General features: G+C 36.8%; 1 protein-coding gene across 3 annotated transcripts in view; it reads left to right on the top strand.

Moving 5' to 3' along the window:
- FASTKD1 (FAST kinase domains 1) overlaps window positions 1-14,118 on the top strand; it is a 37,568-nt gene extending 23,450 nt beyond the window's left edge. For all 3 annotated transcript variants that reach the window (XM_005887594.2, XM_070357993.1, XM_070357996.1), the window contains exons 10-15: window positions 4,430-4,558; window positions 5,263-5,394; window positions 5,761-5,874; window positions 10,099-10,237; window positions 11,895-12,009; window positions 12,555-14,118. In XM_005887594.2, coding sequence (XP_005887656.1) covers window positions 4,430-4,558; window positions 5,263-5,394; window positions 5,761-5,874; window positions 10,099-10,237; window positions 11,895-12,009; window positions 12,555-12,650 — 725 coding nt within the window. In that variant the 3' untranslated portion in view covers window positions 12,651-14,118. The remainder of the gene's footprint in view (window positions 1-4,429; window positions 4,559-5,262; window positions 5,395-5,760; window positions 5,875-10,098; window positions 10,238-11,894; window positions 12,010-12,554) is intronic.
- Window positions 14,119-16,061: the final 1,943 nt, after the last annotated feature.

Raw genomic sequence — 16,061 nt, 5'->3', positions numbered from 1 at the left:
TGCTTAATTGCTTAGACCTCCTAAGAATAATGATCTCCTAAGTCACCACAATACTGTTATCACATAGAGAAAATTAGTTGTCCCTGATATATAATATAGGCCTTCCCTGGTAGCTCAGTCAGTAAAGAATCTGCCTGCAATGCAGGAGACAGGGTTGGAAGATCCTTGGATTGGAAGATCCTCTGGAGAAGGAAATGGCAATCTACCCCAATATTCTTGCCTGGGAAATCCCATGGACAGAGGAGCCTGGAGGGCTACTATCTATAGGGTTGCAAAAGAGTCAGACATGACTTAGAGACTAAACAACAACAATATGTAGTATACAATCTATTTTTAAGTCTCCCTCATTATTCCCAAAATACTTTATTTACAGTGATTATTTTGGACACAGGATCCAGTCAAGGTTCACTCATTCCAGTAGGTTATCTCTCTAACATTTTGCCAGATTTGCTCTGTGTGTTTGTGTGTGTGTGTTTGTCTGTGTATATGATGAACCATTTGAAGTGCCAGCCCTAAATACTTCAGGTTATAAGGACATTCTCCTATGCAAACACAATGCCAGTATCACACTTAAGAAAATGAACAAGTACCACTTACTACCTAGTATTAGTCACTCAGCCATGTCCAACTCGTGGTGACCCCATAGCCTGCTGTCCATGGAATTCTCCAGGTCAGAATACTGGAGTGGGTAGCCATTCCCTTCTCCAGGGGATCTTCCCAACCCAGAGATCAAACCCGCGTCTCCTGCGTCTACTGCATTGTGGGCAGGTTCTTTACCTTCTAAGCCAACTGGGAAGCTACTGCCTACTCAATCCATAATAAAAATTTCCCAACTGTCACCAAATTTTCTTTGATAAATTTTTTAAAGAAACTAATGTTGGGCTACATCACTTTCTCCCTATCTTTTTTTCTCTTGATATTTTTTTTTGTAAAAGGGGTTGGCCATTTATTATGGGTTGTGCCACATTCTGGATTTGTTTGAGTGCTTTCTTTTAACTTGCTCCTCCATCATCTGTATCCCTAGTAAACTGGAAGTTAGTTATAGATGCTTGGTTAGATTCAGGGTGAACATTTTCAGCAAAAAATGTTTTGTATGTGGAGCTGTATATCTGATATTTTTATCATTTCTGGAGACATATAACATTTGATTGTTTTTGTCAATTTTAATAGTTTTGTTTTTTTTTTAATAGAAAACAAATATTTCTTAAGATCCTTTATAGATATTTATTAATTGTCAGAAAGGTTGTTGCTTTGGGACTGATTATTATGTCTCTTTAAAAAGTCTAAATAGTGTTTTAGTACCAGAAAAAAAGTGGAATAGAAATATTCCTTCCTACTACTGGCCTTAGCAGAAGCAGTATGTGAGGACAGCAAAGACAGGAAATTATTTTTTTCTTTTCATTTATTTTGGTCCTGAATTATGTTTGTTTCTATTTGGCCTTAAAGAAAAAGGCTTTATGGGGCTTCTCTTCTCAGACTCTTTCTTCTTGCATGTCAGGATAATGTGAGAGTTTAGAGGTTAAATGTCTGGCTCAGTAGTTACTGCTCTTTCAGTCAGTATTCACCAAGTTCTTACTGTCAGGTGGTCGTTAGTCACTGGAGATGTAGGAGGGAGTAAAAACCAGATAGACTTTACTGTCATTGAGTTTACTTTCTGGCGGGGTGAAACTGGTGTACATAATAAGCAAGTTCATAAGGTCCGATGGTGATAAGACTCTAAGAGGACTAGAGCAGGGTAGGCATGGAGGGTGGAGGATAGTGAGGCGGGCCAGATGGAGTAAGGAGACGTCATTGACCATGGATTGAATGAAGTGAGAGAGTGACCCATGCCCAGAGTTGGAGAGGAGCATCCCAGGATAAAGAAAAGCAAGTGCAAAGGGCCGTGAGGTGAGAACATGCTTGGTTTCTTTTTAGGAACAGCAGATTCAGTGTGGCAGGAATGGAATGAGGGAGACCAAGTTGATAGGAGAAGAAACTGGCTTTCCTCAGAACTTTTTGCTGTGCCTGGAGAGTAAGAAATAGTCATTCTGTTATCCAAGCAACAAATACTTAACTGAGAGCTTCTGTGTCCAGCATAAGATGTTAGGCTCTATTTTATGGTATGTTTCTCTAGGCGTATAGACCTCTAGTCAGGCTGTGTGAGACAGTATAAATATATTAATGATGTCAGTATGATGTTCATGGACGTTGGTATATGTTTTGTAGGATCTTTGTGCCAGATAGTATCTGACCTTTTTTGTGTCTTTAATAGACAAGTAAAGTGCGACTATGACATGTGTGTGTTTATTCATGTACAGATGTATGCATGTGTGGCATTCATATATACTCCCCTTTTAGTCATAGAACTATGTATAGAAAGATGAGACTTGAAATTGAAAGATGAGACTTTGCATATGCTTTCTTGGTTGTTCAGTTGTGTGTCAACAACCAGAGGGAAATGAAAATACATTCTTTTTTTTGTTTTTCTTCAAATAAGGGATATAAGAGATGAGAGTCTGAGAAGTACAGCTTTGATTTTTGAAGACTTTACTGTGAAAATGATTGCAAAATTCTTGGAGACCTAAAGCAGAATTTTAAGTAATTTATGGAATGATACTTTTCTTTATTTTAAAGAAACATTCGTTTTGACAGATCAGTTTTGCTGGTAGATCATCACGTAACCTTGTTTGTGACTTGATCTTGCTTTATTAAATAACCTCAGGAAAACAATTGGAAGATTTAACATCTTTTTTTTGTCCTTTGTAAGAACATTTGCTGCTACAGGTGCATTTTAGGTGATCCCTTCCCTCTCATCAGAAATGTCTTTTGGCAGAGAAAGACAAATATCAATATCAAAGACAAATATCACCTGTGATATCACTTATATGGGTAATCTAAAGTATCATACAAATGAACATATTGACAAAACAGGAACAGACTCATGACATAGAAAACAAACTTACGGTTGGTTACCAAAGGGGAAAGAGGTGGGAGGGATAAATTAGGAATTTAGGATTAGTGGATAAAAACTACTATATATAAAGTATATAAACAAATTCCTACCATATAGCACAGGGAACTGTATTCAGTGTATTGTAATGAACTATAATGGAAAAGAGTATGAAAGAAGAGAATATATGTATATAATCTCTTTTTTTTATATATATATATATATAACTGAATCCCTGTGCTGTACCTCAGAAACTAACACAACATTGTAAATCAACTATACTCCAATAAAAAATTTAAAAAAAAGAAAGAGAGAAAGGAAATTCCTCTTGGATAAGGCAAATCAGGTAAATAACTGCAAGCCTTGTCCTCTGGGATACACAGTGTGGTGCTGGCTGACCGGTCATGGAGGAGGTGGTAGATGAGACCCGATTTTCATATGTGTCTGTCCTCGGCCTGGGGGTCTGAGAGCCCTAGAAAGCAGCATAGCCCAGCGGTTCAGACTCCAGAGATGGACTCTCCTAAGTTAAATCTCACCCTCCACTAGCCAATCATGCTGAGGCATGTCGTTAAACTTCTCTGTGCTTCAGTACAGTTGGTTTATAAAGTGGAGATAATAAGCATTCCTTTTATACACTAAAGTGAGGTTTTAAATGAGGTAATATTTGCAAAGTGCTTAGAATGATTCTCCACACAGTCTGAGCAATATTATCATCAGTATATAGAGAATGGTGGCCTTTCTTATTTTTACATACTTTACTGACCTTTTGTTTCTTTTTTTTTTCCCCATGATATATAGGAGTTTTTATTGAAAAACAAAACCAAAAACAAACACGTGTACTTGAACATCAAAAGTTATTGTTAATCACAGAACCAGACATCTCAAGTTAGTGATTTTAGTGCTTTTCTATGTGTGATAAAATACAAGAGTCTGGGCTCACTGAAATTTTTCCTCTGATGTGAATCTTAGCTACCTAGGGCCAGTGTCCAGTTTTTCTTCATCCTGAATTCCCCTCCGGGTGCACCGTTGTAGGTGGTTGCAGTGGCTGATGCCTTGGTAGTATGACCTTTTGTTTCCAGTCTTTCTCTTTTCAAGGCAATTTAAAGACTTTATTGGAAGTATAATAATAATGCAGACATGTTTATACATCATTTATATATATATACACATATATATGTGCATATATATATATATACACACGCATATATACATAGTGTATGTGGATTTATAGAAATTGAATCATATAAGAAATCAGTACTCAGATCAAAAATAATAGAATGTTATCAAGAGCATGGTAACCTTCCTGGCTTTCTTTTTTGTTCTTCCCCCACCCAAAGGTAACCACTTTACTACCATCCTTACTTGTGACAGTATAGATTAATTTTGTCAAGGCTGTGTTCGTATCATTTTTTAAAAACCTGGTTTTACTGAATAAAGTATGTATTTACATGTATGTGAAGCAGCTGTACATTTAAAATTTTTTTTGTAATTTTGTTTTAGGTGTATTGGATCCTCTCTTGTTAGTGTTTCTTGGTTACTCTTTGGCCACGCTTCAGTATTTTCCCGAAGACCTATTGAAGGCAATTTTTAACATCAAATTCTTAGCTAGATTAGATTCTCAACTTGAACGTATGTATCAACAATTTAATTTAATACATTATCACTTATATTTAAATCCAAGTTTCAGCTCTGCCTACCTACTTAAGCATTTAAATGTTCATACTGATTTTTTTTTTGTTTATTATTGTAGACTATAGAACAGTATAAAATAGAAAATGAAAGATTATTCATAATCTTACCACCAAGTGAAACTGCCGTTTTTAATATTTTAGAATGTTTCTTTTATGTCTCCTGACTTCATATATATATGTTGATATATCTATATGTTTTAAGACAAAATTTGAATTATATATATATTGACTTTTGTCTGTTGCCTTTTATCATTGAACTATATTTTGAAAGATTTTCCATGCCATTACATTTTTTTTTGATATCATTAGTTTGTTTTTTGTTTATAGAATCTGACATTGTCCTTATCTTTGTTTCCTTAGGATAAGTTGCTAAATGTGGAATATTAGGTCAATGAATATTCTTTGGCAGTATTTTTAAAAATATGGTCTTAACATTCATAATTAGGGAGAACAACATAGATGTTGGTCCTAATGATCACATTGAGTGTAATAATTTAAAAATATAGAACATGTATATACAAGTGAAATGAGTTTATAATATATAAAAAATAAAAGTTACAGTCATTAATGGGATAAATGAGTGTGAAAAATGAATTGTCTTTGCTGAGTTCAAAGTCTATTAATGTATTTTTAAAATTTCAGTTATATATTCGTCTCTAAATATGAAGGTCCAATTTCGTCTTATGGAATTAAATAGAGCAGTCTGCTTGGAATGTCCTGAATATCAGATTCCGTGGTTTCATGACCGCTTCTGTCAACAACACTATAATAAAGGTTTGAGTTTTCTTTGGGTCAGAAAGTAAAGTTTAATTCTAAAGCACATTATTAGGTAGTGCACGGTTTTTATTGTTGAACCTATCATGACACCAGAATTCCAAGAGTGCCATAACTTGTTTAATGGAAACATTTTGTAGATGAAATTTGTGTTATAAAAATTTCTTAATATTTAGGACACTAAACCTCTTTTGGGAGAGAGCCAAAGAACTTGTATTGAATTTAATGTCATTGCATATGGTATTATTAGTACAGCAAGGCTCTTGTTGGAAATATTAATCTTTATTTTTTAGTTTGTAGATGTGGGATGATTTTCGTTCAAAAACTGATTATTTTAAGTGAACTAACTGTTTTTATTTCATGAAGATTTTGGCAGCATGAATGGAGCACAACAGCAGATTTATAAAATGTTAGCAGAGGTACTGGGAGGAATCAATTTTGTAAAAGCCTCCGTTCTTACACCTTATTACTACACAGTAGGTAAGTCTTTGGTAGGTTATTAACAACTTTCAGAAAATCAGACTAAATAGAATCATCTCATCAGCTGGAATTTTAAAAATTTAAAAAAGTTATTTCATTATCTTGAAGATTTTCAGAGAATTCCCTGGTAGTCCAGTGGTTAGGACTTTGTGCTTGCACTTGTAGGGAGCATAGGTTTGATCTGGGCTGGAGGAAGCAGAAGCTGGAATCAGGACTGCCAGGAGAAATATCAGTAACCTCAGATATGCAGATGACACCACCCTTGTGGCAGGAAGTGAAGAAGAACTAAAGAGCCTCTTGATGAAAGTGACGGAGGAGAGTGAAAAAGTTGGCTCAAAGCTCAACATTCAGAAAACTAAGATCATAGCATCCAGTCTCATCACTTTATGGCAAATAGATGGGGAAACAGTGGAAACAGTGGCTGACTTTATTTTTCTGGGCTCCAGAATCACTGCGGATGGTGATTGCAGCCATGAAATTAAAAGACGCTTACTCCTTGGAAGGAAAGTTATGACCAGCCTAGATAGCATATTAAAAAGCAGAGACATTACTTTTCCAACTAAGGTCCATCTAGTCAAGGCTATGGTTTTTCCTGTGGTCATGTATGGATGTGAGAGTTGGACTGTGAAGAAAGCTGAGCGCCAAACAATTAATGCTTTTAAACTGTGGTGTTGGAGAAGACTCTTGAGAGTCCCTTAGACTGCAAGGAGATCCAACCAGTTCATTCTGAAGGAGATCAGTCCTGGGTGTTCGTTGGAAGGACTGATGCTAAAGCTGAACTCCAATACTTTGGCCACCTGTTGCAGAGAGCTGACTCGTTTGAAAAGACCCTGATGCTGGGCAAGATTGAGGGCAGAAGGAGAAGGGGATGACAGAGGATGAGAATGTTGGATGGCATCACCGACACAATGGACATGGGTTTGGGTGGACTCCGGGAGTTGGGGACGGACAGGGAGGCCTGGCGTGCTGCGATTCATGGGGTCGCAAAGAGTCAGACACAACTGAGCGACTGAACTGAACTGAACAGGAAACTGGGATTATTATGTCCCAAGCCCATTGTATTGCCAGTTCATATTTGTATTAATACCTTATGTTGTCAAGTAGCTTATTTTTATGTGAAAATATATGTCATTAAAAATAAGATTTAATTGGTAATATTTGTAAAGATATGGTATAATTAACACAATTGTATGATTACCATTTAGTACCATTTAATACAATGGTATGATTATCATTTAGTACCACTTAGTACAATGGTACTAAGATTGGGAAGAAAACACTTACTTATATGATACATAACACATGCTTATAGAGAAGGGACAGATAACCTAAAAAAGGAAAACCACCCATGATACAACCACTGTTTGCTTCTGGTGTCTGTTTTTCTCTTTTTGGCTTTTTTTTTTTTTTTTTCATTTTTAATGACATTTGTTTTCTTTCTAAATTTTACAAGGAGTACTTTTTCATGTGTACAAGCAATATGTATCTTAAAAAATTCTGATTTTTTAAAACCAAAATGACTTTTTATAGTATGTGACTTTAAAGGTGAAGTGAAAGTGAAAGTCGCTCAGTCGTGCCTGACTGTGACCCCATGGACTGTAGTAGTAGTCCGTGGAATTCTCCAGGTCAGAATACTGGAGTGGGTAGCCTTTCCCTTCTCCAGGGGATCTTCCCAACCCGGAGATCGAGCCCAGGTCTCCTTCATTGCAGGCAGATTCTTTACCAGCTGAGCCACAGGGAAGCCCAACTTTGTTTATATATTGTGAATATTTTTTCTATGTCAACAAATATACAACATTCTTTTTAGTAACTGTATATATTTCATTGAATGAGTATGCTATAGTTTACTAAGGTTTTTTGCTGCTATGTGCATCTCTCAAACAATGCTGTAATTTCATATAACAACAATAGTAATTAATACACTCACATATTGATTATTATGTTAGACATTATTTATTTTATTTATTTTAAAATTTTATTTATTTATTTTTGGCTGTGCTGGGTCTTTGTTGCTGCACGGGCTTTTCTCTAACAGTGGTGAGCGTGGCTACTCTCTAGTTGCGGTGTGTGCGCTTCTTATTGCAGTGGCTTCTCTTGTTGTGAGCACAGGCTCTAGGAACACATGGGCTTGGTAATTGTGGTGCATGGCTTTAGTTGCTCTGTCGCATGTGGGATCTTCCCACACCAGGGATCAAACCAATGTTTCCTGCATTGGCAGGCAGATTCTTCACCACTAAGCTACCAGGCAAGCCCTTAAGTGCTTTATATATAATAAGCTTATTATACCCCCTTAAGTTTTGCAAATACTCTTTTTTATAGATGAGGAAACTGAGGCCCAGAGACATTGTTGTTTGCCCAAGGTTATATAGCTGACAAATGGCAAAGCCAGAATGACTTATGCATTCTAGCTCCAGAATTCATTCTCTTAAAACTGAAAAAAGTATATTTCATGTTTCATAATTAACTTGAAGATGCTTCAGTGCCTCAGTTTCCCTTAAGAATAGGTAATTAAATCCACTCTTTTTCATTCCTTGTTTCTTTTTTCATTTTTCTTTTTTTCTTGGTTTAAATACTTTTATCATTGTTTTTATTATGGGAAAAATTAAAATACATACACAAAAATAGAATAGTATACGTATACAAAAATAGAGAGAATAGTATAATGAACCCTCATCCAGCATTAAAAATGATCAATACTCACTAACCAGAATCCCACCTGATCCTTTCCAAACAAATCACAGATAATATATCATTTCAAAAGGTATATCTAAAAGGATATATAACCATAGTGCCATCATTTTCATCTCTACAACTATTCATAATAATTTCTTAATATTATATTGCTTATCAACATTTAACTATCTCCATTATCTTATCTCCATTATCTTGTATATGTTGTATTTTACTGTTTGTTAAAATTGGAATCCAAATTTTACCTTTGGATAATCTGTCTTTTTAAGTTCTACCTTTCTTTTTTCCTTCTACAGTTTATTTATTGAAAATAAGTTTTTTGTTTTTTCATATTTTGAACTTTTCCAGTTGCAGTTCTGTGATGTCATTCAACATGCTCCTGCATCCCCCATTTTTCCTGTAAACCAATAGTTAGATCTAGAGGTTTGACTAGATTATTCAACCAGGTTAGTTTGGGGACAGTAGGGATGGTTTTTTTTGCCAGCTCTTTCATAAGTGGTATGTGCTTATTGCATCTTATCATAAGACATACAATTCTAGTTGTCTTACTATTATTATATTAAGATTCATCAGTGTGTTTGTAGGTCATCAGTGCCTCCATTAGGAAGTTTGCTCCTTAGCTTGTCACCTAATGATTTTAGCAGCCATTTAAATTATTATCTAAATGCATCATTTGTCAGGGGTAGCAAAGTAATGATACTGTGCATCTATCATTTCTTCTGCATTTATTAGCTGGACTTTGTCTAAAAAGAACTTTCCTATGTCAGCTGTTTAGTTACCCGATGTACAGTTCATACAGGAAAGACAGGATGCTTGCCTGAATCTTTGTCTCTGCTAATTTTCTGATGAGTTGGTTTAGCTTCTCAGACTGTGAACAAGAGATTTAAAAGGATTGAGATAAAACTTCTTAATGTGATTTGGCTTGAAGTGAAGTGAAGTTGCTCAGTCGTGTCCAACTCTTTGTGACCCCATGGACTGTAGCCTACGAGGCTCCTCCATCCATGGGATTTTCCAGGCAAGAGTACTAGAGTGGGTTGCCATTTCCTTCTCCAGGAGATCTTCCCAACCCAGGGGTCAAACCTGGGTTGCATTGCAGGCAGATGCTTTACTGTTTGAGCTACCAAGGAAGCTGTGATTTGGTTTAGTGCAGTGCTAATTATAGCCCTCATGTTAACCAGTAGTTTGGTAATACTTACTGGTTGATTTTTATTGATCAATTTTCAACGAGGTGCTCTTGGATCATATAATAAGTTGGATAGGGACTTCCCCTGGCAGTCCAGTGGTTAAGACTCTGCACTTCCACAGCAGGGAACGTGGATTCTATGCCTGGAGGGGGAACTAAGATCCTGCATGCCACATGGTGTGGCCTAAATAAATAAATAAATGAAAGAAGTTGGATAATTAGAGAGGTACCTCATCATGTTTGTGAGGGTGTGTCTTTATATACATGTGTAAATATTTAAGATATATCTTAAAATTTTACCTATAAGAATTTACCTGATTCATATTGTTGATTCCTGTGCTTCCTTATAGACTTTGAGTGTATCTTGGATAAAAGGAGAAACCCTCTTCCTTATGGAAGCCATAATACAACTTTGGAAAAACTGCCAAAAATACACTTGGAATCAAATACTCAAATAGCTGGATCAAGACTGCCACCAGGAGCTGAAAAGTAACTTTCTTTTAGCTTCAGATTTTATTATCTAAATGTTAAATTTGACACAATGTAATGAGTTCAACTATCAAGGATTGTTTATGGTAGAATATACTCCTCATATATGTCACAAATTCTACCTACATACCTTTGCTTTTGTTGTGCTTTCTGCCTGAATCTCCATCCTTCATGTCCAAAGCTGCTGCTGCTGCTGCTAAGTCACTTCAGTCGTGTCCGACTCTGTGCGACCCCATAGATGGCAGCCCACCAGGCTCCCCCATCCCTGGGATTCTCCAGGCAAGAGCACTGGAGTGGGTGGCCATTTCCTTCTCCAATGCATGAAAGTGGAAAGTGAAAGTGAAGTCGCTCAGTCCTGTCCTACTCTTAGGGACCCCATGGACTGCAGCCTACCAGGCTCCTCCATCCATGGGATTTTCCAGGCAAGAGTACTGGAGTGGGATGCCATTGCCTTCTCCGGTCGAAAGCTGAGCAGTCTCTAAAGCACTAACCTTCCCACTGTCCTCATTGGAAATAAATAGTATCTTCTTCTTTGGACCTCCCATGCCTCTATACTTTTCTGAAAACCACACAGCTGCTTTGTACACTGAATTACAGTTATGTGCTGTATATCTTATGTTCTTTGTTTGACTATTTGTTGTTATTCAGTTGCTCAGTTGTGTCTAACTCTTTGCAACCCCATGGACTGCAGCATGGCAGGCTTCCCTTTCCTACACTATCTCCTGGAGTTTGCTCAAATTCATGTCCATTGAGTCGATGATACCATCCAACCATCTGTCTCATCCTCTGTCACCCTCTTCTCCTCCTGCCCTCAATCTTTCCCTGTATCAGGGTCTTTTCCAGTGGGTCAGCTCTTCACATCAAGTGGCCAAAATACTGGGGCTTCAGCTTCAGCATCAGTCCTTCCAGTGAATATTCAGGACTGATCTCCTTTAGGATGGACTGGTTGGATCTCCTTGCAGTTCAAAGGACTCTCAAGAGTCTTCTTCAGCATCACAGATCAAAAGCATCAATTCTTCAGCACTTAGCCTTCTTTATGGTCCAACTCTCACATCTGTACATGACTGCTGGAAAGATCATAGCTTTGACTAGATGGACTTTTGTCAGCGAAGTGATGTCTCTGCTTTTTAATACATTTGACTATAAGCTGTGTCTTTTTATGTCTCTCACAGTACCTTACATATGGTAGGTGAATAATAAATATATGCAGGACAGAGAAACACAGATGAAAGCATGTAGATACTATAATTTGGTTTAATCTAATGAACAGGATTACCTGTCATTGATAGCACCCCACTCCAGTACTCTTGCCTGGAAAATCCCATGGATGGAGGAGCCTGGTAGGCTGCAGTCCATGGGGTCTTGAAGTCGGACATGACTAAGCGACTTCACTTTCACTTTTCACTTTAATGCATTGGAGAAGGAAATGGCAACCCACTCCAGTGTTCTTGCCTGGAGAATCCCAGAGATGGCGGAGCCTGGTGGGCTGCCATCTATGGGGTCGCACAGAGTCAGACACGACTGAAGCGACTTAGCAGCAGCAGCATACTCAGTTGGCTTATTTAGTTTATAAGGATACACCTTGTTTCTGAAATGTTTGTAATTACTCAGTTTCTCACTTTAATTTCAGAAGTAAATATTTATTTTTCTTATATAGGATCGCTTTGGAATTTTTGGATTCAAGAGCATTTTGTAGAAACATCCCTCATTTAAAGGGAAAATCTGCTATGAAAAAACGACATTTGGAAATTTTGGGCTATCATGTGATTCAGGTATGAAATACTTATATAATTCAGCCTCTAAAAACCCCAGAGTCTTTGGTTTTACGTGTATCCTCTTTTAAGGTGAAAGTTATAGATTTACCTTTTTTTTAATATTAAGAAAAGCTATATTAAAATATCTCTGAAATAGAATACTCTCCATTTTTTTTTGAAGAATAGCAAATAAAAATCAGTTCTTAAATTGTCTCTAGACAATCTCTTGATTTTTATATTTATCTTACAATGAAGAGAGGCTCTATGGAGATGGATGGAGTTATAAGAGAAAAAGGCTAGTGTATAAATATAGGACAGTCACATAGGAAAAAGCGTCCATTCTTGCTATTGTAGGAACTAGGAGCATGAAAACTTTGAGGCAGAAAAGGGTCTTCCAGCTGTTGTCATGAAGGACAACCTTCCAAAAAGTGTTCAAAGGCTATGCTTATGTAAACTAATGTCTTAGGGTCTTACAGCTCTTTTCAGTATTCTTAGAAGCCTTCGCTGATCTTTTTTGTTGTTGCTTTCGAGCTTTCGTTTAGACTACGTTACTTCTTTTACAGATCCCTCATTTCGAATGGAACTCCATGGCACTGTCAACAAGGGATGCTCGGATGGACTATCTGAGAGAACGGATATTTGGAGAAGGCAAATCATGATTGTAGCTTTTACTGAAAATTAGTTGTTATCATGTTGTGTCACATTTGGAGTTAATTTAATTAAGTGGCTTGACTCAATTAAAAAGTAATAATGTAGAACTGACTGATTTCTAGGTCAATTGAATATTAAAATTAACAGACATTTTACAATTGAGTATTTTCTCTACTGTCTAGTTTGGAAACTTTAAAATTCTTAATATAAAAGACATGTAGCTTTTAGGAAACTTAAATAGTTCACCGTTCATTCCTTGAGTGCATACTATGTGCCAAGAACTATTTTATTTTTTATTTTAATTATTTTTTGTTCCAATTACTATTTTAGATACTGGGTATACTGGAGTTAGTACAGTACATCTTTCATGGGTTGAGTTAAACACAATAAATTAATATAGTTCATTATATCAATATCTTAGATGATATTGAAAACTGTAGAGAAAAATTTGAACCTTGGTGGGGGAGTGATAGGAATATTGTGGGTGGGTATAATTTACATAGGGTAATCTGGGAAAGACTCACTGAGGTGATATATGAGTCAAGACACAAGGAATTATCTGGGAGTGGAGAACTCTAGGCAGAAGGACCAGTAAGTGCAAGTATTCCTGGCATGTTTGAAAATAACAAGGAATCTACCGTGGCTGGAGCACAAGTGGGAGGTGGAGGTTAGAAGTATATGAAAGGGTGAGATTGATAACAGTGTCAAATATATACTACTTCCTGGCTACCCTGAGATAAGAGGCCATTGGAGAGTTCCTAGTAAAGAAATAAAAACTCGTATTTTCACTGGATCACTTTTGCTACTCTGTTTAGCTGATGAGAAAAAAAACTGCAGTGGGGCAACTGTATAAGCAGGGAAATCCATTAAAAGGTGATTGCAGTAATCCAGACAAGAAGTGACTTGAAGAGAGTAGTAGCAGTGGAGGTAACGAGAAATTGTCAGTTTTTTAATGTATTTTGAGGGCACAAGCAACATCACTAGCTCACTGATTGGATAATGAGGTATGAGAGAAAGGAGTCAAAGATAATTCTAAGTTCTTGTCCTGAGCAACTAAAAGCATGCCATTGCCATTGACTGAGATTGGAAGTCTATGAAAAGAGGAAGGAGGGGGTGGGTAGGAGAAGATCATGGGTTTGGTTTTAGACATACAGAGTTTGTGATACCTTTTAAACATCTAAGAGGAGATATCAAGCAGGCAATTCAATAAATGAATTTGGAGGTCATGGGAGTGGTCCAGGCCTTAGTTATAAATTTGTAAGGGACAGCAGTTTTTAATGTGATGAGATGATGGAGTCGCTAAAATGTGATTAGAAGAGAGTGTGAATAGAGGAGAGGTCTGAGGATTGAAGTCCTGACGCCCCAACATGAAGTCAAGAAGAGAAAGAGCCAGATGCTGCTGATGGTTCAGGTAAGATGAGGACTGGGCAGTGTCTATTAAATTTAGTAACATGCAAATCATTGTTAGCTTTGAAAAGAGTAGATTTGGTGACGTGGCGGCTATGAAAGCTTGACTGCTTCAAGAAAAAGTGGGAGGAGATAGTTTTCTTACAAATGGAAGCAAAGAAAGGGAGTCGTAGCTAAGGTGAAAGTAGATCCATCTTTTAAAAACTTTTATTTCATTTATTTAAGAACTTTTTATTTATTTATTTTGGGGTCTTCATTGCTGTGAGGGCTTTTCTCTAGTTGCAGTGAGCAGGGGAATACTCTCTAGTTGCAGTGCCTGGGCTTCTTATTGCTGTGGCTCCTCTTGTTGTGGAGCACTAGGGCTCCAGGGCACGCAGGCTTCAGTAGTTCTGGCGTACAGGCTTAGTTGCTCTGTGGCATGTGGGATCTTCCCAAACCAGGGATTGAACCTGTGTCTCCTGCAGTGGTGGGTGGATTCTTTACCACTGAGCCACCAGGAGGCCCCCAAAGTAGGCCAATCTTGACCTGGTCTGATCCCATACATTTTGAAGGAATAATGATTTTCTGTCGTATATGTATTTTTTTTTTTTAATTATTTTTTATTTTTTTATATTTATTTCATAACACAGTTACTAAGAGCCTACTGTGTGATAAACTCCCTAACCCTTATTCCAAATATGTGTGCTTAGCAGAAAGCCATATTGTAACTACCCACAGGCTACTTGGTGGGGGTGCAAGTCATTGGCCATCTGAAACTTCATCTTTCAACTCTGTGACCCTCTAAATTCATTCTGTCCCAAAACAAGTTGTTAGCCAGAGTGCCTTGAATCTTAAGCATAGCTTTAGAACATGTGACCTGCGCGTGTTTTGGTCCATTGATATTTAATTTAGGCTTAGTTGAAGTACTTGTTTAAAATATCCAATTACTGTGCATGATTTGAGCTCCAAAATGTGAACTTCACAGGACCTTCTTTGAAAAACAGAATCAGAATTGGAAGCAAATGAAAAATGTCTCCTTGTAACCCATCTCCCTCATTTTGAATTTCCTCATGATGTTCATTTGTGTTTGCTGAAATCCTGTTCTAAGTGCTTGTTATCCACATTCATGAGTGTGTCTTATTTCCCAAGCAAATGATTACAGGAACTAAACCCCCAAGTAGGTTGAAATATCTTACTGTCCAACTTTTAGAATTAAATGATTAAGCTGATGAGGGTTATAAGTGGTTTCCTTTGGATATAAATTAAAACCCAGTTTTTGTATAATTAATATATTCATACATGGAAATCTTGATTAAATGACCCTTAAGGTACCTTTTACTTACTGTTACACATAATCTGACTTTTCGTGTACATCTCTTACTTCCCTTTCCCTAGGCTGCCTGATGCAAATGGTTTTATGTCCTTATATTTCTGTTTGATGATTTTTCTATCTAAATAACTTTGGTTGTTATAAATAAAAGTGTCCCTTTTTTTTGATTGAGATATATATTCCATAAAATCCAACTTTTTAAAGTATATAGTCAGTTTTTAGTGTACTCAGAAGATTATGCCAACACCACTACCTAATTCTAGAACAGTTATTTATTCTAAAACATCATCCCAAAGCATTGTTTTTACAACTTAATCTCATGTCTACATAGATCAGCACTCTCCCCCACAAAGTAACCACTATCATGCTTTTATAGTAGACTTCCCCTTAGTAATTCTATCAGCACCAGTCATGTTCTTATAGTAAAGACTTTTCATGTTCTTATAGTAAAGACTTCCCTTAGTAATTCTATCAGCACCAGTCATGTTCTTATAGTAAAGACTTTTCATGTTCTTATAGTAAAGACTTTCCTTAGTAATTCTATCAGCACCAGTCATGTTCTTATAGTAAAGACTTCCCCTTAGTAATTCTATCAGCACCAGTCATGTTCTTATAGTAAAGACTTCCCCTTAGTAATTCTGTCACCCAAGTTTGCATCTCTAGACATCATAATTCCCCACCCCTACCTTATTTTTCTCTACCT

The sequence above is a fragment of the Bos mutus genome, chromosome 2 (genome assembly GCF_027580195.1).
Source record: "Bos mutus isolate GX-2022 chromosome 2, NWIPB_WYAK_1.1, whole genome shotgun sequence".
Classification (NCBI taxonomy): domain Eukaryota; kingdom Metazoa; phylum Chordata; class Mammalia; order Artiodactyla; family Bovidae; genus Bos; species Bos mutus.
This window is presented reverse-complemented; position numbering and strand designations above follow the sequence as displayed.